Genomic DNA, 21283 nt, shown 5'->3' on the forward strand with positions numbered 1-21283 from the left:
TGCCAAGGAATAATGAGAGCTTACCAATGCAAACTATACTATAACACTACCTGAGCAACTGGGCTTCAAAAGGCGACGAACACTCTAATTAAGCATGGTCAGCATAGCAGGAGCCCAGTAAAATGAGAAATGTGGATGAAGCACAGTTCATTATTTTTTAATGAATCTACTTGGTAGTCTCCAGACCTTTAACTTCACATTCTACCAGAGAGAGTTTTCCTACAAGAAGGCTGATCAACAAGAACCATGATAGACTCTCAGTCAAAATTCCTACTGCAAGGCAGGAGTCAAAATGCACACGTTCAAAAAATATAACTTCATATACACATTTGGACTACAGCTGGAGGATCACATTTGTAAATCTTCTGGGTCCAAAAACTACTTGCCTGTAAATACCTAAGGACAAGAGTTCCTGACCAGCTGCTTCAGTGACATGCCACTTTTCTATGTTGTTTTTTTTAACCTGTTAAGCAGTAAATAATGTACTCATGTAATAGCCAGCAAATAGCCAATTATATGTAGAGTGGATATATATAAGATGAAGCATTAGAGGAGAGCTATTATAATTTGGCTCAGTATGCCAAACATTTAGAAACGTTTAGAACACTTTGCACCTTCCTGGTTTTGCTTACTGCAACACTGCCAGAAGCTAAGCTATGGTTTCACTTAGTGATACATACAAGCCTGGGCCCTGTGGTGTGTCTACCCCAAACCCTGGTTAAAACTCATGGTTTGTTTAGAGAAAGACAAACCATGAGACCAGGTTTGCATGTAACATTAAGCCAAACCATGGCTTAGCTCCCAGTAGCAAAGCAGCAGCAGGGGAGGATTGAAGTTGCCCTGGTTTTCTAAATGTCCACCAACATGTTTGCTCATTCATATTAAGCCATAGTTTGGTTTAGTATTACCTGCCAACCAGGTCATAGTTTCATTTTGTTAATTTTCATTATTTTGTGCAGAAAAATAATGTATCTTTCAAGTTTATTTTGTTTCAGAGAGAACTGTGGGTGCAGGAATGGGGGAAGGAAGGGAAGGCCAATTTCTGAATACATAAAAGTACCCAAACCATTTATAATCTTGGGCTATGTTGCCTCACAGAAGGGATGCCTCATCACATTGTCACTATGGATTACTTTTTGTCATGATGTGGTGATTGTACTGTACTTTTCCTAATCATTCCAGATGTCCCCATTGAGACGATAGTAAGCTCTTTATGTGGAATGAAGTATTATGTAACTGTAATACAGCTCACTGAAACTCATTAAAGGCAAGACAACTGCTGTCAAAAGTCCCAGCGGCAGGCAGACACGGGAAAGAAAGGGTAGCATTCTACAATAAGGACATCACCATCACAGTATTCCTCCAAGAATTCAGTACCACTTACAGGATCCGTTTACAATTGCCTGACTAAATTGGTATCAAAGGGGTTACATGCAGAATTAGCCCTGGAAAATGCATGGCTAATCTAGGATTCTAGAATGACAGAAGTTTGCTTAAAAGACCTACAATCAACTGCCTGAATTCGCCTGCAGGAAACTGCATATACTCCAGGATTGCATACACTCCCTGCAACCATTGCTTTGAAGCATGAAAAGAATCTGATGCCTAGGATGGAACAGACTCCTGAGACTCTCTGCTTTCATTTAAAAACCAAATGTCTCCAGTTCTTATGGAGGCTGAGAAAATCATGGAAGTCACAACAGGACAAAGTAGAAATTCCGAGGGGGGTTCTGTTCACAGCAAAACTCCTTGTTCTTCCTTCATAGTCTCATATTCCTTGAAGCTGGCCTCAGTAAGTTCCCAGTTTCCATGGCTCTTTTTCTTATAATCCTTCTGTCTTTGTCAAGATGATTCTAATACACAAGTACATATAACTAGCTACAGTGGCATAGGGAGGGGGGGCGAAGGGGGCGGAGAGCCCCGGGTACCACCCTGGAGAGGGTGACACTACACTCTGGGTGCCCCTGGTTTGCCTCCGCCTGGACGGGCTTGCTGGACGCATTCGTTGTACGCTGCGCCTGCACACTGGGAGCGGCGCACTGTTGGTGGGTGAGCCCCGGACGGGCTTGCTCGGGGTTTGCCTGCCGGCAGAGCGCTGCTATGAAGCGCGGCGTGTCACCGGTGGGCCCCGAGCAAACTGTGGAGTGAGGCCGCCCCACCCGGGGCTCGCCCGCCACCGGCACACCGCTCCCAGCACGCATGCGCAATGTGCGTGCTGGGAGTGAAACCACGCCCCCCCGGGTGCTTCCGGGTTTGCCGCCCCAGGTAGCTGGGCGGCTTACTCCGCCCCTGACTAGCTATTAATTTCATACTTGTCACCTGCCAAGCTGTTTCACTAGTAATTTGTTCAAGTTGACAGCTTTTGTGTCTGCCATAGTCAGACTGTTAACCTGTATAAAATCCCTGCTTGTCACAGGTGGTCTTTGGGAGTAAAAAAGAAAAAAGAAAAGAAAACATATTTTAAAAGCCATAGATAGCTTTTAAATATATTTTCTTTTCACAGACTACAGTTTTTCATCTTTTCCTAACATCACCAACACTTGGGCAACCTAATTCCAACATATGTAGAATATGTACAATGAATGTACCATATACAGCTATATACAATATTCAGAGTTACAATTCCCAGAGTGGTTTAATAATCCATCCATCTGGGAAATATAGCTCTATGAAGGGAATATGGGTCTGCGAACAACTTTTAGCACCCATAAGAAACTACAGTTCTCGGGATTATTTGATGGAACACATGACTTTTGAAAGCAGTATAAGGGCTTAAAAGCTAAATTTGTAGCTCAGGTTTGAGTTTGGGGGTAGGGATGGCTTTCTGTCTTGTGGCTTATAGCTAAACCAATAAAATTATTACATACCTATTAATACTACTAATACTGAATGCAAAAGTGAAATGATGTTTATCAAACCACAGCTTGATAGAGTAGTTTATTACTCAAAACAAAACAAAAACAAACAACTACCTGACAAGGTCGATGACTCTCTCCCTTGGAGCAGTGTTGACAGGCTCATCATTAATCATGATGATCTGATCTCCGGGTATAAGTTTTCCTTCAGAGGGACCCCCTATAAACATATGACATTCAAGCACAGATTATACATCATTGCAAATGTACCAATAAAACGTCTCTGTTAGGCAGATAGTAGACATTCATTATATATTACTATAGTGGAGATGTGAAGTACCTTCTACATCCAGATCATCCTTGTTGAAGGCTTGTTTTAATAATTCAAAAATATTAATTCACTTTGCTTTTAAATTGCCCTTCATGAAAAAAAGATGCCCAGGTGGCTTACAAAATATTATATAAAACAGAACCCAATCTCAACAGCAGACATAATACACTTCTGTGATTCTATCATAAAATCATAACACCACCAACAGGCAAGTGAGAAAATGATTTTTTAAAAACATCATTTCAATAGATTCAGCAGCAGTACATCATAACAATAAGATCATGCTCAAAACGATAATTTTACACCAAAAGCTTGGGTGAACAGACATGTCTTTAACTAGATGCTACAAATCCAGAAGTATAAGTGCCAGCCACATCACTGCAGGGAGGGAATTCCACATTTGGAGATCCACTAAGGAGAAGGTCCTATTCTACTTCACCACACCGTGAGCTACACTCACCAGTGGGGCACCCAAAAGGAACATCTCTACATATCTCTGGGCTGGCTCAGCGGATATGGGAGGCAGCACTCTTTCAAGCATTTTGCGTTGGAGATATCAAATATCAGTGGGAAAAGCAATGATATCTGCCCCCTCCACGTGAGATGTATAGATGTACAATCAAAACTTGCTGACAGATCAAAGAATTGTACCAATAGTAGTTTTAGTATCAATTTCAACTTCTTATTTCAGACCATAGTGGCACATGAAGCAGGGATAAAGCAGGGATGGGCAGTAGCTAGACCAGGGACTACTGGTAGTTCAATGGGTGACTTACAGTAGATTTTCAAACATTTCTGACTTCCAAGTAACAGCAACATTATTATTTTTTTACTTTTCAAATTAGCCTGCTAAAATGAAGAAACAAGGCAAAAATAGGAATGGATTATGAGCTTTGTTCAGCTCCTGAAAACAAGAATTCCTAAGCTCTTTCTTAATTCCAAGTGTATATCCATTTTGCATTTGTACTTGATTCCAGCAGGTTGACCTAGAGGTTCTAAGGGTGGGAGGAAGGACCAAAGTAGATCCTGGGAGCCATCTACCCTTGCACATTTCCCAGAAGTGTGGTCCCTGTGCTTTAAGAAGCACCCAAGGTACCCCAGATCCTGGGATACTGAGTAGGTAAAGCGGGTCAGGTCTGTGAGATGCTGCTCTGCATTATTAAGTGACAGCCACAGTGGAGGAATGATCAATAGTAATGTGCCACCTGCTAATTCATTTAGGATGAAGGAAAGAGCCAACCTAGTCACCAATGTAAGCTTTAATGTTGATTATGACTGTACATTAGAAGGATTCACAGTAGAAAGCAGAAATGTTGACATCATTATGCAGTCATTACACACAATAATCAGATCCATTCTCCTGCCAGGTCATAAGTTTTAGAATAACTCAAATATAGAAGGAACCATACCTGGTGTGACAGAGCGCACCACCACGGGCTTTTCACTGCCAGCCACAAAACCAAATCCCAGCACTGGATCTCGCCTCATTTCCACTTTCCGAGGGGCTGGAGGTGTGATTTGGCAGCTGTCTAATCGCGGGTCATCAAAAGGGGCAGACTGCGTTATGTGACTAAGGGGAAAAGAAACATAAAATATATACGTTTGTTATCTGTTAAAGGTTACCTACCTAGGTGACATAGTGATAAACTGAGGGCAAAGTCATATTACTCTAAAATTCATCATCTTACGTTGGAGAAATGAGGACTATAACTTCAAATCTACATAAAACACCCTAAGTACATATCAGCAGAACATTCATAATTGGGTTCACCTTGTGCCTTCTTGGTGTTAACACAATACATGCAAGTCCAGTCAAAGTGCTCCAGTGAGTAATAACAGTAGTAAAGTTACACTTCAATTAGAGGCAGCTACATCAGCATGGACACTTTCTTACCTAGTACATAACACACAGGTGGACCAGCAGATACGGCACTGGTAAATTGAATTAAAATTTTGTCTCCTAAACCAAGGTTTGGAGGCTGCAGTGGAGTGGATGGCAGTGGGGTGGATGAAGGGGAATAGTGAAAGGGAATACTGAATTTAGACAACTTGGAGAAGATGCTGAGGAAGGATCTTGGATGAAGAATGCTGAAATCCTGGGTAGGGTTAATTTAGCTGTAACACAGTGAACTTAGAAAGCTGCCTTACACTGATTCAGACTATAGGTGATGGTAACTCCATCTGATCAGAAGGTTCTTGGATGTGATTTGGGAATGCTTCTTGAAAATAGGCTATTATAAAATGTAGGTATTATAAAGAGCATTCATAATAGACACCAGCTATGTGAGAGATGATGTTCAGGAGCAGTCACATCAATGGCATTCCACCCATCAGCCAGGAAACTCCCCAGAGCTATCTGGAAGCCACCTGGATCAGTCAGCTTCCAGTGTCTGGAATATTCCTATGTGTCAACAGAATGTTACCTGCCCAAGACAAGGAGAGAGTTGTAAAATCTCCCACTTTCAGGTCACCCTCTCTTCTTGCCTGGTTGACAAAACAAAATCCAAAATGTGTCAGCATAAATACTGACATTCCCCAGGACTAAACGTGGGGGTGCTCAGCACCATGCCCAAGGCAGCAATCTGTCCTGCTCACCCAACACAAATTACAAACATTCAGCCAGACAGGAAACCTGGAAAGAGTGATAGATAGACTTCTCATAGACTACCACAACCCCCTCCAAAATGCTATATCCTACTCTGATTAAAATTTTGTATCGTTAAATTTGTATAGTACTTAGATCTCTTTTCAAAGTTAACTTAGACCTTCCTGTTAAAGTATTAGAACCAGGAGGAATAAAATAGGAACACTGGAATAATGTGTTTGTTATGTATTTATCTCTCTACCTACAAACTAACACCACACAACAAACCATTAGTATTTGGCAGTCAAATAAGTACCGTAAAGTCAACATCTTCTGATCATTTAAGGAAAATGCCTACAGGGTGTAAAGCAAAGCAAATTATCATGAGGACTCTTGTATGAATACTTTGTCAGCTCAATCAGCTAAAAAAAATATTCATTTCTAAAAGTCAACTTCTCCTTTCCACAATTCTGCATTTATAATCTTCATTTTCTGCCCTTTCTCTAGGACGCTCAAGGTAGTGTAAATATGGAGTCGTCAGACAGTCTTACATCAAGGAAACAATTAGGGCCAGACCAGATTACATTCAAAATGGCTGCTTCATTGTCAGGTGCCTCTCATGCCCTGGTTCCTGCATTTTCATCCTTACAGTGTTTTACTCAATATATATACTGAATATATAGGCTATATGACAACCGCATCAGGTGAATTGGAAACTTTGCATCAAAGCAAGGGGAGGGGAATTCTGATCCCCCCCCTTTTCTGACAAAGTGTCAATTCTATTTGTTCATAAGCTTCTTCAGCAATTAAATCCTCTGAAGTTAGGTCATTTTATAGCGCTCTATAAGTAGAAGCCATCTGGATGAGCATATGGTAGAAATGTAATTAGAAAGGGGTGGGGAAAAGGATCTGTTTTTGTTTTTTTTATAAAGTCCATTAAAAAAAAAAGTCACATACAGCTTTTTCATAAAATTGATCTTGGTCAAATCAATCATATACAAACATGCCAAAGGCTGCCTTGGCTTCCTCATACAAAATGTAGAACCTCTAGACCTAAACACAAGAAAGCAGAAATACATCTACAAGCCTGAACAGACAAATGGTGCATAATGACTTATAACTGGGGACTTTGTCCCCCCCTCCTATATTGCTATTTCCCAGATACTTCTGAACCCCACATAAATATAACTCATCTCTCCCTGGTGTATACTAGCAAAGTTGTTGTGGGGTGCCCAAGGCTGACAGAACGAACTCTTCAGTGAGTGAAGAGGTCCTTATGAAAGTAGGAATCTCCTCCTGTGAGTGGGAACGCCTTCCGTTACATCTCACATAATTTTTACTGTATGGAAGCCACCCTGGCAAGATTAATTTGAACGTTGGGATAAAAAAATCTATTAAACTTGAAGTTTCTGTTCCCAGAATGAAAATGTTGGACCCAGCCAATTATGTCGCCGAGTCAGCACACTTAGTAATTGGACGGAATGGCAATCACTCTGAAAGGGCACCAAGGGAATCACTCTTAAGTTGTACAGGTGTACATGGGCATGCCCAGATCATATTGCATTGTGCATTGCAAATGTAGTGCATACCTTCATGTGGAGTATTTCTAAATTTGAATTTGTGTGAACACAAGCCTTTGAGGATTTTTCTCTATTCACATTACTGCTGGTATGTGCTTATGCCATCTTCCTACGTTATTAGTCAACAAACTTATCCTTTAGAAAAGAAATTGGCCTGAGAAGAAAGAGACTGAGAGCTATTTTTTCACCTCATAAAAATGCATCGGTGAACCCAGTTGCAGAGTCTTAATGAAATGCAGTTTACAAGATAAAGCAGAGTAAAGTGGGCTGGAGAACAGAAAACACATGGTAAATTAATTGAGGTTGAAGCGCTCTGTACTAAAGTGGAATGAACAATTCTTGTTAGTTGTGTCTGTGACAGGTTTCATTCTAAGGGGAATGACAGCAACACATCTGCTTAAATTGAACCTCAGTCTACAAACAGAACTCCAATATGCCTTCCGGTGATGTTCTTGAGCTTTTCTCCATCATGAAGAATAAGGCACTGATGTGTCTAATCTATCATGAAAAAACACTGTTAAGCACAGCAAAACTGATATACATGCATACAGACATGTGTGTTTGTGTGGTCTAGACATTAGAAGACTAGAGTACACAGTACTCAAATGCTTCTGACATCAGGCATGGATTGAAACAAAAGTTCCCAAACCAGTAGCATGTAATCGGAATGCTCTTAACATTTTTGCGGCAATCCCAGGCAAATTTACTCACTAGTCACTTTAGCAACAAGAGAAGAGACGATTATCACACTTGACATTGCATGTAGACAAAATTCAGGTTTTTAAAAATGCAAACTGCCTCAGCTGTGGGAGGGGCAGGTATTAATGAGAACAATGTGGAATTCTTCCTCCCCAAAGCTTCTGAAGAGAGGTTTTTCCTCAGGCCTGCTCTGAAATGTCTAGTGCAGTTTGGCTCTTAGATTGCTGTCAACAGAAAATCTAAACAGTTGTAATAAAGTAACTCTTATTCATTCCTCTCCTTAATGTCCATTTGCATATAAATTAAGTGCAGAGATAAACTCCAATAATAAATACATCTTGTATATTTAACAAGACACAGAGATCACTGTGCTTAAAGACCTTTGCTCAGCAAATCTATAGGACAGGCTGGTATCCCCATATTATGAGTTGCTTTAATGGATTTTGAAATTTATGCATTGCCTTCTTATTAATTTATGTTTCAACTATTGAGATACTGAAGGCTGATTGTTTATGATTTCATTCACTGCAATATTTTTGTCAGTTTGATCTAAACTACCTGGATCATATATGGAAAGGGGATATACAAATAAAACTGGTGTATGCATTATCAAAAGAGTGGGGATAATGGCTTGCCTAAGTGAGCTTAGACTCTTCTCTGCATGTTTGTGTACACATGCGTGTAACTGCTATGCAACTGAGGTTTCCAGCTTACAATGTGAAAGGGAAAAGCCCAATGACATGCAAATAGGTGAGCACAGTCATCTATGCAAAGAGGCTTGTTGGACTGTAACCGTGTAAATGGCTTGGATATGCTGTACTGTGAAATGTCAGGAAATTACTATAACCAATGCTGCTGTTTAGGCTCCAGATATTACTTGTGTATAACTTACTTCCCCTCCAGCCAGTTTTTCTTCTTTCCACTCCTTCCCTAACAGTTACTTCAAAATAATTGAACTGGAAGTAATGTGACATTTCGATCTTGACATTTACATTTGGGGTAATCAAGGAAGCATTGCAACTCTCTAATGAAACAAACAAAACAAGAAATGAGAATAAGATAATTCAAGTTATTTCAGGGTTTGGGTTGAGTTCTTTTAAAAACCAACCAACCAACCAACCAACTTCATCTAGAGCAAAATATTCTACCCAACTGTTTTCCATTAAAACTGTGAATCCTTCTCTCCCAACCTTTCTCAAAGTCAAAAGCAAATAGTTTTATTATATTGCATTTGGCAGAGAGCCACATTTTGGAGCTGGGAAAATCCTAAATAGACTGCATCAATTTTTGTTATGGGCTGTGACAATGATATTTTGAGAATTATATTCCACTGGAGTCATCTGTACTGGGTAAACTTTTGAACACTCAAGACTGGGAAGTCTAAAGTTTCAAATGTCTTAAAAATGTCACAAGCCCTGTGGATATGTAATGGCGAGAAACATCAGATCCTGAGGTGGAATAAGAGCAACCCAGATAATTGGAACTGGGTGACCCTGGAGAGGGTCCTAGCAGGATGAAGGAGGTGAGTCTGAAGAGGGGTTCAGTAGTCCAGGGAGTGGAGAGCTGGATGCAGGAGAGGGACCAAGCAGATTAGCAGAGAAATGTCCTTTTCCTGTGACACTGGAAACCTCCTGCTAATGAGAAATCTCCTCCTTACTGAGAGTAAATCTGATGAGCTGGTGCCACCTTTGCCTCTGTATCCAAGGGCACAGAAACACCACTATTGGCATGAACAAACTTTGCAAACCCAGGCCACTTGAGGTATGCCCATTTGGTTGCCCAGTCCTGGGACAATGCCCACTTTTCATGCTAAATGCTGTGCCCACCCTGTCTTTTAAAAGAAAAGTACTGGGGTGTGTCACTTGTTGGATCAGTGTCTTAGTTTGCTCTTAGCCATGCATCTGTACCTCTTCTGCACTTGCTGCCCTGTGGAAACTGAGCTTTGCCTATGCACTGTTTTGATTAATGCATTAGGGCTTTTGGCAGAAGCCGAGTCCATAGCTCCAATTCCTCATCCAGCAGTGAGGGCCAGGACATAAAAGAATAAAATGAAATATTATAATTCTGATGAAATATGCACAAGATTTATGTATATTAACTTGTAGATTTTTGAATTGCATGGTGAAGTCCAAATGAAAATGAACAGCATAATTGGCAGAACAACACTTTTAATTAATAGTGACATATTTAAGTTTCTCAAGTTAAATAACATATTAATATCAGGAAATCTAATGATTTATTCATCCCCAATTAAATTAGCATGCCTCCTTATTAACCCTAATTTAACAGAAACTTTCTAATGTAATTGATCATGGCCACCACCAAGTGCATGTCATTTACTGAATTCAATCATAACTTTATGATAAATATTTCTCAGAATCAGGGCCTCAAATCCAGAGTTCTTTAGCATTGGTTCATTGTACTTCAGCAAAAAGTAGGAGATAGGAAAGCCCTATTGCACGAGCAGAAATCTGTTCATGGTAGTTAGGATCAAAGCCAGAAAGTTTTGCTGTCATTTCCTCCTTCTGTGATGGCCAAATTACCTGTGATGCTAAACATGTCATTAGAAAGCCTCCCTTAGGGAGTCAGTTATAGGTCTTCGGTATTGAAATGAATTGTATAAAATAGAGAGATAAGATAAAATAATAGCAGGTGATAGTATGTATATGGAACTGCCAACAAAGATTGACAATGAAATCCAGAGGGAAGAGGTCGAGGGAAGTCACCAAGAAGATGTAAGTGGAACTATGTCAGGGTTATATAAGAATTTTCTTTGTTTTTTGATATGTTGTATTTGTATTTGTGTTTGTAGTATTTTTTGTGAAATGATTAAAACGATTAAAAAAAGAAAGCCCATCATATTAAAAAACCAATAATAATAACAACAGCAACAGGGAATTAATTTTCAATTGGCACTGCAGCATGGCGGGGTTAACCCTTCTTTCCCCAGCTACAGTGCAGATGAAAATTCTTATTCTGTGCTGACTCCAATGAAATTATTATATAGTTGCAATATAATTGTGTTATCAATAAATAATCTGTGACCTTGAGAATAGCCACGTGTAACTCATTGCTTCATTTGTAGTCACAGGTATAAGACTTTATAGACAGTTAATGTTATGCTCTAGAGTAAGTCAAAGGATCTCTTAGCAACTAGGACCTTAAAACTTGCCTTACTGAGAAAATCCTGCAAACTTGTCACTTAAGCAACTGTGCTTATCACCATGAATAATGAGCCCACAGTTCCATCGCATGCAGCCCTTAAATGGTTATTCACAAAAGTAGGATTTTCTTACTTTCCTGCATATTGACAAAAGGTTTATAGCACAACCCATTCAACGATAAAGCATAACCAAAATACACTGAAGTTGAGGTGCTGTTTTTTGTAGTTCTACTTAAACTCTTCTGCATAGAAAAAAGGAAAAAGGCTACCATATGAGACCTAAACTCAAGTAAGTTACTAAGTAGAAGAATTGTTGCCTTGTCAGTAACCAAGGTAACAAGCCAAACAAGTTCATGTAAACTTAGTACAGTATATAAATAAGACAAACTTTTTGAGTTTAGAAAAACAAACAGTAGTTAATAAAATATGCAAAACACACTTTCATCAAGGCAGGCAGAAGATATGATTACATTGGTCTAAGCAGCTATTCCCCCCCCCCCACACACAGTCTAGCATATAAACCAAACAAATTGAATAAAAAGTGAACCTGGAAGATAAAACCAGTATATTTAAACACACTTTTGCCAGCTCAGAGACTTCACTCTGTCACAGAATCCATAAATTTAGTTGGGCAGTAATATCATTTTATGAAGCCGCATTTCATTTCATTTTCTTTTGTGAAAACCTTGACAAAATATTTGACAAAGAGAAGAACAGATTTTGCTTTCTCATTTCCATAGAAACTACGGCCCCCAGGAATTAGCAGAATCCTTTTTTGTCTTCAGACCACAAACTTGTCAGAAACGGAGAAAAAAGCATATCCCAAGCTGGCCTGAGAACTGGAGTGGGCAAACTGGGCAGTAGTAGGCTAAATGTTTTTATCCTTGCTTTGCAGCCCAGTTTCCATTAAAAGAAGCATTTTGATTGCATGACATAAGTAGGACTTGCCAGTTGACCAGAAAAACCAACTGCATAAGATGTAGCACACCATCACTTCCAGAAAATGCTGCCTCCTAAATCTGTAAGGGCAGATGACTCAGTAGATGTGTGTTCAAGTGCAGACTCAACAAAATCAGAAGCAGCTTATGCAGTACAGACATGGGGAAATGAGTCTTTTAGGGGACATCTTGGCAACCTGTTCATTGTTGTTTTATTATTATTATTACACTTATTAATTGCCTTGTAAACCACCATTGCAAGGCAAGTTACACATAAAAAAGTTAAAAACATAAAAAACCACAAATGCATTTAAAACAAGATGAAAGCCCTAACACATGGAAACACGTGGTAAATACTGCTTTAGCCAGCTGGGAAAGCTTGTCAGAACAAAAATGTCTTCACCTGTTTCCAGGAAGTGCAGATAGTGGGTACCTGTTGTATCTCAACAGGAATGCTATTCCACAGAACTGGGGCAGCCATACTAAAAGCCCTGCTACAAGTTACTGTGGAGTCGGTTTCTGAGATCTTTGGAAGGGGGACTCTTCCGCAGTCTGCAGCAATCTACTGCGTGTATGAGGGATTAGGCCAGGCTACCTCAACCTCGGCCCTCCAGATGTTTTGAGACTACAATTCCCATCATCCCTGACCACTGGTCCTGCTAGCTAGGGATCATGGGAGATGTAGGCCAAAAACATCTGGAGGGCTGAGGTTGAGGAAGCTTGGATTAGGCAGTCTGCGTATTGAACATTTATTCTGCTTCCTTTGCAGGGAAGTTAAATAACCATCTGCTTGTGTCCCGTAAAATAATTCTCATACAAACAGGGGCTGATGGGTGTGCTGCCAGAATTTCTTGACATATCTTTAAACTTGAAAGTGTAAATAAAGTGGGGGGGGATCCACTGAATGCCCCCTTTAGAAGGCTGCCATCTTCTTATAACAAAAAAAGGTCTGATCTTTTGAGGGAAGTGGGGTTGTTGCACAAGACCTCCCAATCAATAATTGTGTAACCAGAATTTGTCAGTATGTGATTTTTTCACCTCAAAATAGCAACCGCCTGGAAGTGCCCTAAGTCCCTAGTCACATGCATTCTTTATAACGGGCTGAAGTGCCATCCTCATTTGCTTTTGGTGCTCTCAGGTTGCACCAGCTACTTTTGCTTACTGAGTTCTCTCCTTCCTAAATCCTTCCAGCCATTTCAACAATACCAATGTAATCTTCAGGTGAAATGAAAACAGTCGTAGCCATGCTGAAAGCACTTAATTTGCTTTCCAAATCATGATGCAAATGCTTTCTTCCCCTTCCTGGGGGTTGGACGAGTAGGGCAAGGAGAGAAGCAGAAGGAAGAACAATTAATCCTTTCTGTCAGTATAAGAGTGTGCAGCAATGTTTTGATCAGACTCTCAGAGTCACAAAGTGAAGGAGTATTTGTGATTCATAGCAGGCAAATTCTCTGCAGCAAAATTAGCTATTCATCTCCATTCTTAAAGGAGCAAAACGGGTTGCAGCCAAACTGTGGGCCTCTACAGTCTGTTAAATCATTCTGAATGCTGGACTGCACTGAGAACAGGCACCCGGTAGTGATTAGTTGTCAGTAATCGGTACTGTTGACTATTTTAAAAATAGAGAAAGAGAGAGGATCCCATTATAAAATCCTGCATAAAAAACATCCTAAGCAGATGCAAGGATTTGTGTTTATTTTTATGACTGCATTTTGAAGAGTTATTTGTTCATAAAATACCTATAAATCACGAGGCACAGAACAATCTTTGAAGCCAAGAAGCTAAGACAGCCATACACACTAAGAATTCTTAAGCCAATTCTGTTCAGGTTATCCCAGCACCACACCCAATATTACTAAGGTGCAGTTGGCTTCCTTTTTGATTTCTTGGCCAATGGTGTGTGGTTGGTTAGTCTGAGGAAGTATAATACACAACCTTCAGAAGAGAAGACCCATCACTTCTTTAGTTGATATCAGTCAAACATGGATTGCATGAAGTGTAGCTGTTGTGGCAGAAACATGTCCACTAGGCTGCACCAATTCAAAAGGCAAGTGGGAGGTTGCATTTTAAATGCCCCTGTCCTGTTCCCGGGACTCCAGCTACAACATATTTTGCTTCTCAAAAGAAATACAGTACTTTCAAAACCCGATATTTGAGAAATGAAGTTTGCACTTCAGTATCAAACCAATCCAAGCCACTATGGTTCCCACATATGCCGCTGTACTCTTAAAACTCCTTTTATTTTTGGGCCTCCTATATGGCTTTCTGTTACACTTATATCAGCAGCAAGTGCCATCTGTCCCAGAGCATAACTAGGGAAGGAGATAGAGGGGGCATCTGGCCCAAGCAGGCTCTTGGAATTCAAAACAGCGTGCAATATATTCACAGTGGTTAAAATAGTGTTTAATTATGTAGGTCAGGATCCATGTGTCAGCAATTATTTTATCTGGGAAGGCAGAAGATGGCATCATACAAACCTGGATATGTTAATTGACTTGTTACTGCTGCTCCTATTTGTGCAATTGTGTAAACCTCCAAAATGCCAATAAAATATTGCTGATGCACTGAATTTCTTGTCCAAACATTTATAGCCCATTTTACTGCTTTTACTTTAATAAGATTGCAGGTGTACTTCTTTTTTAACTTGAAAGAAAATTGCTGGATTTTTTTTTCTTGACCATTTCTTCCCATAAATAAATGAGAAACTACATTTCTGCAGCTGCCTTTCGATAGCAGCAAAATGGCTTTTTGGCAGAGCTGTCATCCATCATATTGTAACACACTGCATTTAGCAACTACTATTTATAGTGTGTCTGATGCCAAAGCAATTTTCAGAGCATGCACAGACTTGAGAAATGTTATTGTACAAATCCATTGGTCCAAACGTGCATTGGCAATTACCTGTAGCTCAAATTTATTTTATGTAAAATAATGGCTTCCCTTCATTGGGGTCACTTAATATAGTTATGTTTTCTAGGCGCAAATCACTAAGATTGTAGGATAACAAAACAGAACACAACTAAGGCTGACAGAAATATATATAGTCCACCGTGACCAATTCAAATGCTATTTTCTTTTTGCAGAAGTACAGCCTGGTAGCTTACAGAAAGAAAGAAAGAAAGAAAGAAAGAAAGAAAGAAAGAAAGAAAGAAAGAAAGAAAGAATCACATTAGTGATTTTGAAAAAGGGAAACCATGCTTCCAGTCCTGACAAAATCTTGGTACTTGAAAAGTGGAATAAAAATCCCAAAGCAGATTAGTCAAACTACAATGTGCATGTGCAGAGTGGACACAATAAGCAGAGCAGGCTCTTATAGGGGCTCTCCTTATCTTCCTCTTCCCCAAACATGTTACCTCCAGGTTTCCTGTGTCTTGGCAAGCTGGTTACTGTATGACTTTTCCATGCATCACACATTATGGCATCCAACAGAATGCTTCTCCCCCAGACTCCCAGCTGCTTTCCCCAAATTGGGATATTTCCCATCTTGGATCATGACAAGTTTAGAGCTCCAGTTGCCCCCTTCCCCCTCCTACGGCTGCTGCAACAGTCCCTTACGTCTGCCAGCCTTTCTCACATTTTTATTGTTAACATGCAGATAGACACACTTGCACCTTTGTTATTTATTCATGGTTTGCATGTTTATATCTGCACACACACACACACCCTGCATTAGCCCAAGGAACATCAGGGCAGGAGAAATGGTGATATCAATAGGAAAGGAGACAGCTGGCATAGCAGAACACACAGGGGAGAAACAGGGTTCCTGCCAGTTTTCCAAAACCCCTAACCTCATCATCACAGCCCCCTAGATTCTGTTGCTCCTCTCCCTCTATACTGCAGGTATAACTTCAAAAGGTTTCAAAATGTCATGTGCTGGCATTTTGTTGTTGCTGTCGTTTAGTCGTTTAGTTGTGTCTGACTCTTCATGACCCCATGGACCAGAGCACGCCAGGCACTCCTGTATTCCACTGCCTCCCACAGTTTGGTCAAACTCATGCCAGTAGCTTTGAGAACACTATCTCATCCTCTGTCATCCCCTTCTCCTTGTGCCCTCCATATTTCCCAACAGGCTACCAGCATGAGTATGACATAATAATAATAATAATAATAATAATAATAATAATAATAATAATAATAATTTATTTGTACCCCACCCATCTGGCTGGGTCTCCCCAGCCACTCTGGGCGGCTTCCATCAAACATTAAAATACATTTAAAATATCACAGTTTAAAAACTTCCCTAAACAGGGCTGCCTTCAGGTTTTTTTCTGAATGTCAGGTAGTTGTTTATTCCCTTTACTTCTGATGGGAGGGCGTTCCACAGGGCGGGCGCCGCTACCGAGAAGGCCCTCTGCCTGATTCCCTGTAGTTTTGCTTCTCGCAGTGAGGGAACCGACAGAAGGCCCTCGGCGCTGGATCTCAGTGTCCGGGCTGAATGATGGGGGTGGAGACGCTCCTTCAGGTATATAGGACCGAGGCCGTTTAGGGCTTTAAAGGTCAGCACCAACACTTTGAATTGTGCTCGGAAATGTACTGGAAGCCAATGTAGATCTCTCAGGACCGGTGTTATGTGGTCCCGGCGGCCACTCCCAGTCACCAGTCTAGCTCCCGCATTTTGGATTAATTGCAGTTTCCGGGTCACCTTCAAAGGTAGCCCCACATAGAGCGCATTGCAGTAGTCCAAGCGGGAGATAACCAGAGCATGTACCACTCTGGCGAGACAGTCTGCGGGCAGGTAGGGTCTCAGCCTGCGTACCAGATGGAGCTGGTAGACAGCCGCCCTGGACACAGAATTAACCTGTGCCTCCATGGACAGCTGTGAGTCCAAAATGACTCCCAGGCTGTGCACCTGGTCCTTCAGGGGCACAGTTACCCCATTCAGGACCAGGGGGTCCCCCACACCCACCCACCCCCTATCCCCCCAAAACAGTACTTCTGTCTTGTCAGGATTCAACCTCAATCCGTTAACCGCCATATTGCGGGAGGCAGTGAAAGACAGGTGTTCCTGGCGTGCTCTGGTCCATGGGATCACGAAGAGTCGGACTCAACTGAATGACTGAGCAATAACTACATTTTGGCTCCAGTGAGGTTTGGTCCAAGTAAGAACTGTGCAGGCATGCAGATACTACATGCATATGGGGAAGAGCAATTTAGATGTAATGCCAGATGTGTGGGGGTCACTTACACAGGTAATGCTTTTTGGCACATTCCACCAGGCTTCTCACACATTTAATTCAGCTTTCAGTGACCTGAATGCACAGGCAAACTGACCCTGATGGATACAGTGCTGCATCTACTTGCACATGTGCTTAAGAACAATGAAGGCAATAGACTTAACCACACCTCATAGGACATAAGGCCGTACTCCAAGCAAAACATATAGTTAGCATAATATACAGCAAATTCACACACACACACACACACACACACACACACACACACACACAAATATTGGATTCCTCATATTCATTTATTTTCACCATAGGTGAACATTATTACTGTGCATGTTTCCTGCATCCTAAAATAAAACACAAGCCTTGATTTTAATTATGGGGAAATGATTAAGCCCTAATGAAGCACATCTACATTTCTGTCTGCCTTGTTCCTATTTGTAATCCCAGCTAATTACTTCCCTTGTCAGAAAAATATTCTCTGAAGTCCTAAAACACAGGAGAAACACTTCAATTCCTTTTATTTTGTATGAAACGGGTTGGATGAAGTTAGGTGCATTTGTGGTTTATTGACTGACGAAACCCAAAGAGCACTCACTAATAGTTCCTCGTCATCCTGGATAATATATGGGTTAATTGCAGCAAATTAGCTCCTCCTCAAGGTTGAGCAGAGATATTTTGCCACCTGGAGAAAAGGATAAGATGGTGCCCCCTTCTGCATTCCTCATATTGAAGCCAGCTGGCAGCTTAATCTTATTTCGGCACTGGTAATGGGACAGAACCCTCTCCCTATATGCCACCCACCCCCCCTCTTTGAGGGGGAGTCCACAGAGCAGGTTTTGAGGGGTCAGGGTGCATCAGAAGAGGAGAGGGTAAGTTCTGATGAGCAGACAAAAACCTTTGTACTAGCAGAAGCATTTCATTGAATACTGCCGAATATGGTTTTCATTAAATATTCTAAATCTCCACATTCACTTTGAAGTTATATTCACCCATCTGCATTACTGAATGATCAACAGCTGTATGAGTTTACTGACACCACTGACAAATATTGAAGTGAGCTGAGGTTATATGAAAGCACTGTGCATCTCTGAAATTTCCCCAGAATTATGTAATGACACAGAACAGAAAGTTTCCAAGTTTTCTGTAAATTATGTTGCTCTGATCTCACCAAGGCAGAGGCATCTTCTAAATTGCATCTGTGAGGCTTTTGTTTAACTTTTCTAGCCTGTAAATTCTTGACTATTAGCTCGCAGAGATCTGCAAAGTAACTGACATGATGTGGGCAAAGTATGTTTAGCAATCTCTCTAAAAAAAATGCGCTGAAGGTATAAAGTATTCTAAGAAAATTACTGTATAGAAAGTTCATTCCTTATTAAGCATGTGGTATTTGTTTATTTATTTACAATCAAAGTATTTGCAAAGGACGCACATTCACTTCAAACATCATTCAGAACAACAGTTGGTCTTTAAAAGAATTATACTGCCCATGTAAACAAGCCTCAGGGATATTCAGGATTACAGGTGTTAAGTAGCAACTGGGAGTATTCCTGATTCTGTGAACAAGACAAAAAGCAGCAAAAATATATAAAAAAAAATCGAGCAGAACAAACATTTGGGCCTGATATTAGGAAAAGCAGGCAATGTATAATGTATGCCCAATAAAATATATGAAAAAAACACAGCCTCAGAGCTGGAAACTATAAGTAGATGGGAGTCAAAAACCTTGACCTTCTCATTTGTTCACTATTGATCTTGAAGCATAAATTGATGAGTATGTTTGTGAGCCTCTGTGTTGAATACTGTAGGTGTTATTAGTAGTTAGGGAGCATCGCCTACCAGTGACATGCCATTAATAATATAAATGATGGAGTTTGGCTCTCTCAGAGCCAAGGAAAGCTGCATTCACAATAAAGAAAAACAAAACAATACTCATTTGGTTGCATCTGCTTGGGTACTCAAGGTGCTTAAAGAAATACAAGGCAGACACAATTAAAGAGCAAAAGGAAGCATTGTAATGAATGTACTACTTTATTATAATTCAGTTATTTGGGCTATATATGAAATTAAATATATGAAATTAAATTCTATCACTGTGAGTCCCAGTGCAGAAAAATGAAGGCTGTTGTATCTGAGAGTTTCAGTACCCAACCCAGATGCCTTTGCATACTCATCTGCATGGCTAGAGAATTTAATCCAAATTTCAGACTCATATGAACTGACAATAATGGTCACAAACCACTGTGCCCTTTTCATAATACTGTTGTGAGTTTGGGGCAGGTGTAGGCTGTATGTCTGAGTCCCTTCTAATTCCTGGATCCAACAAGGGTTCATTTACTGGAATAGCCAGGAAAGTTTCGTTGGCTCTGGTTTCACCCTATTTTGGTCTCCTTGCCCTTGTACCCTACTAGTCCCAATGGGCACCACCTACCACTGCTCTGAGGTACAGTATAACTAACATTTATGTATCCCAATCCTTCTGTTTATACCTCAAAGCACATTCACCCCCCCAAAGAATCCTGGGAATTGTAGCTTGTTGAGGGTTCTGGGCATTGTAGCTGTGTAAGGGGTAAACTAGGGACGCGGGTGGCACTGTAGTCTAAACCACAGAGCCTAGGGCTTGCCGATCAGAAGGTCGGCAGTTCGAATCCCCGTGACGGGGTGAGCCCCCGTTGCTCGGTTCCAGCTCCTGCCCACCTAGCAGTTCGAACGCACGTCAAAGTGCAAGTAGATAAATAGGTACCGCTCCGGCGGGAAGGTAAATGGCATTTCCGTGCAATGCTCTGGTTTGCCAGAAGCAGCTTAGTCATGCTGGCCACATGACCCGGAAGCTCCCTCGGTCAGTAAAGCGAGATGAGCGCCGCAACCCCAGAGTCGTCCATGACTGGACCTAACGGCCAGGGTTCCCTTTACCTTTACCTTTTTAAGGGGTAAACTACAATGCCCAGGCTTCATTTTTTGGGGGGGGGGGAGGAATGCACTTTAAATGAGCTTTAAATATATCATGCACATGCAGCCTTAGAGCTCACTCTCAGTGGATTGGTAATAAGGTACGTTTGGGCTTTTGATGCACCTGACAAAGCAGAAGTATAGCAGCAAGGAACGTACAGCCCCCCACTCCCCCAGCATTTGTATGTCCCTCAATGTACAGCCACTAGGAACAGAAACTTCAAAAAGGAGATGAAACAACACACATTTCTTCCTTTTTTATTGTCCCTGTTCTGGAACGGCTTCTTCTTTTTTCCCTTCCAGCTGAATGCTTTGAGTAGAGACCTCTTTCTACATTCAGAGTGCTGAATATATGGCCTTGGCCAATTAACTACATTTCAGACATTACCTCTGCACCCTGGGACCTTGAAATCAGAAACGCTTATTTGAAAACAAGGAACACTCAGGCACATAATGGAGACCAGCAAAACTAAAATCTAACATGATGCATGCTTGGTATACATTAATGAATTCAACAAGCCTACACCTTGTCTGAAGCCTTTCATATTTGCTTAGGAACAACCTGACATAGGCACAATGGACATAGGAAGAAAAGTAGCTGTGTTATATTGGTGAGAGTGCACTAACTTCAGATGAACAGACTAAAAGAAAACATGTTTTGCATGTTTTAAATATCCAGATTTCAAACACTGAGATGTTGTTGTTTTTTACAATACACATGTAAGACTCTTTGTGGAAGATGCTGTATGTATACAGTTCATGTTAACATATAACCTATTGGCCAACAAATTTGCAGCTAGTGCATAGCATACTTAGGTTTAAACTCTACACTTCAGTCTGCATACAAAACTCATCAAGCAGTAACCTACTTGAAGTAGTCTCTCCCATCTCTGTTTGCCGTCATCTCCCATCCATAGGAAGATCCCTGGTTCAAGGTCCAGGTTCCTGAAGGGGGAGGCCAGCCTGAAGACTTGGTTCTGTGGCTAAAAACAAATGAAAAACATTAGTATTTC

General features: G+C 40.9%; 1 protein-coding gene across 4 annotated transcripts in view; it reads right to left on the minus strand.

The window, feature by feature from the left end:
• The window catches only part of FRMPD4 (FERM and PDZ domain containing 4), a 272525-nt gene that overhangs the window by 49246 nt on the left and 201996 nt on the right, over nucleotides 1-21283 (minus strand). For all 4 annotated transcript variants that reach the window (XM_033147406.1, XM_033147408.1, XM_033147409.1 and 1 more), the window contains 3 exons: nucleotides 21140-21253; nucleotides 4596-4756; nucleotides 2973-3075 (listed from right to left, as the gene is read on the minus strand). In XM_033147406.1, the coding sequence (XP_033003297.1) occupies nucleotides 2973-3075; nucleotides 4596-4756; nucleotides 21140-21253 (378 nt within the window). The remainder of the gene's footprint in view (nucleotides 1-2972; nucleotides 3076-4595; nucleotides 4757-21139; nucleotides 21254-21283) is intronic.

The sequence above is a fragment of the Lacerta agilis genome, chromosome 4 (genome assembly GCF_009819535.1).
Source record: "Lacerta agilis isolate rLacAgi1 chromosome 4, rLacAgi1.pri, whole genome shotgun sequence".
NCBI classification, from domain to species: domain Eukaryota; kingdom Metazoa; phylum Chordata; class Lepidosauria; order Squamata; family Lacertidae; genus Lacerta; species Lacerta agilis.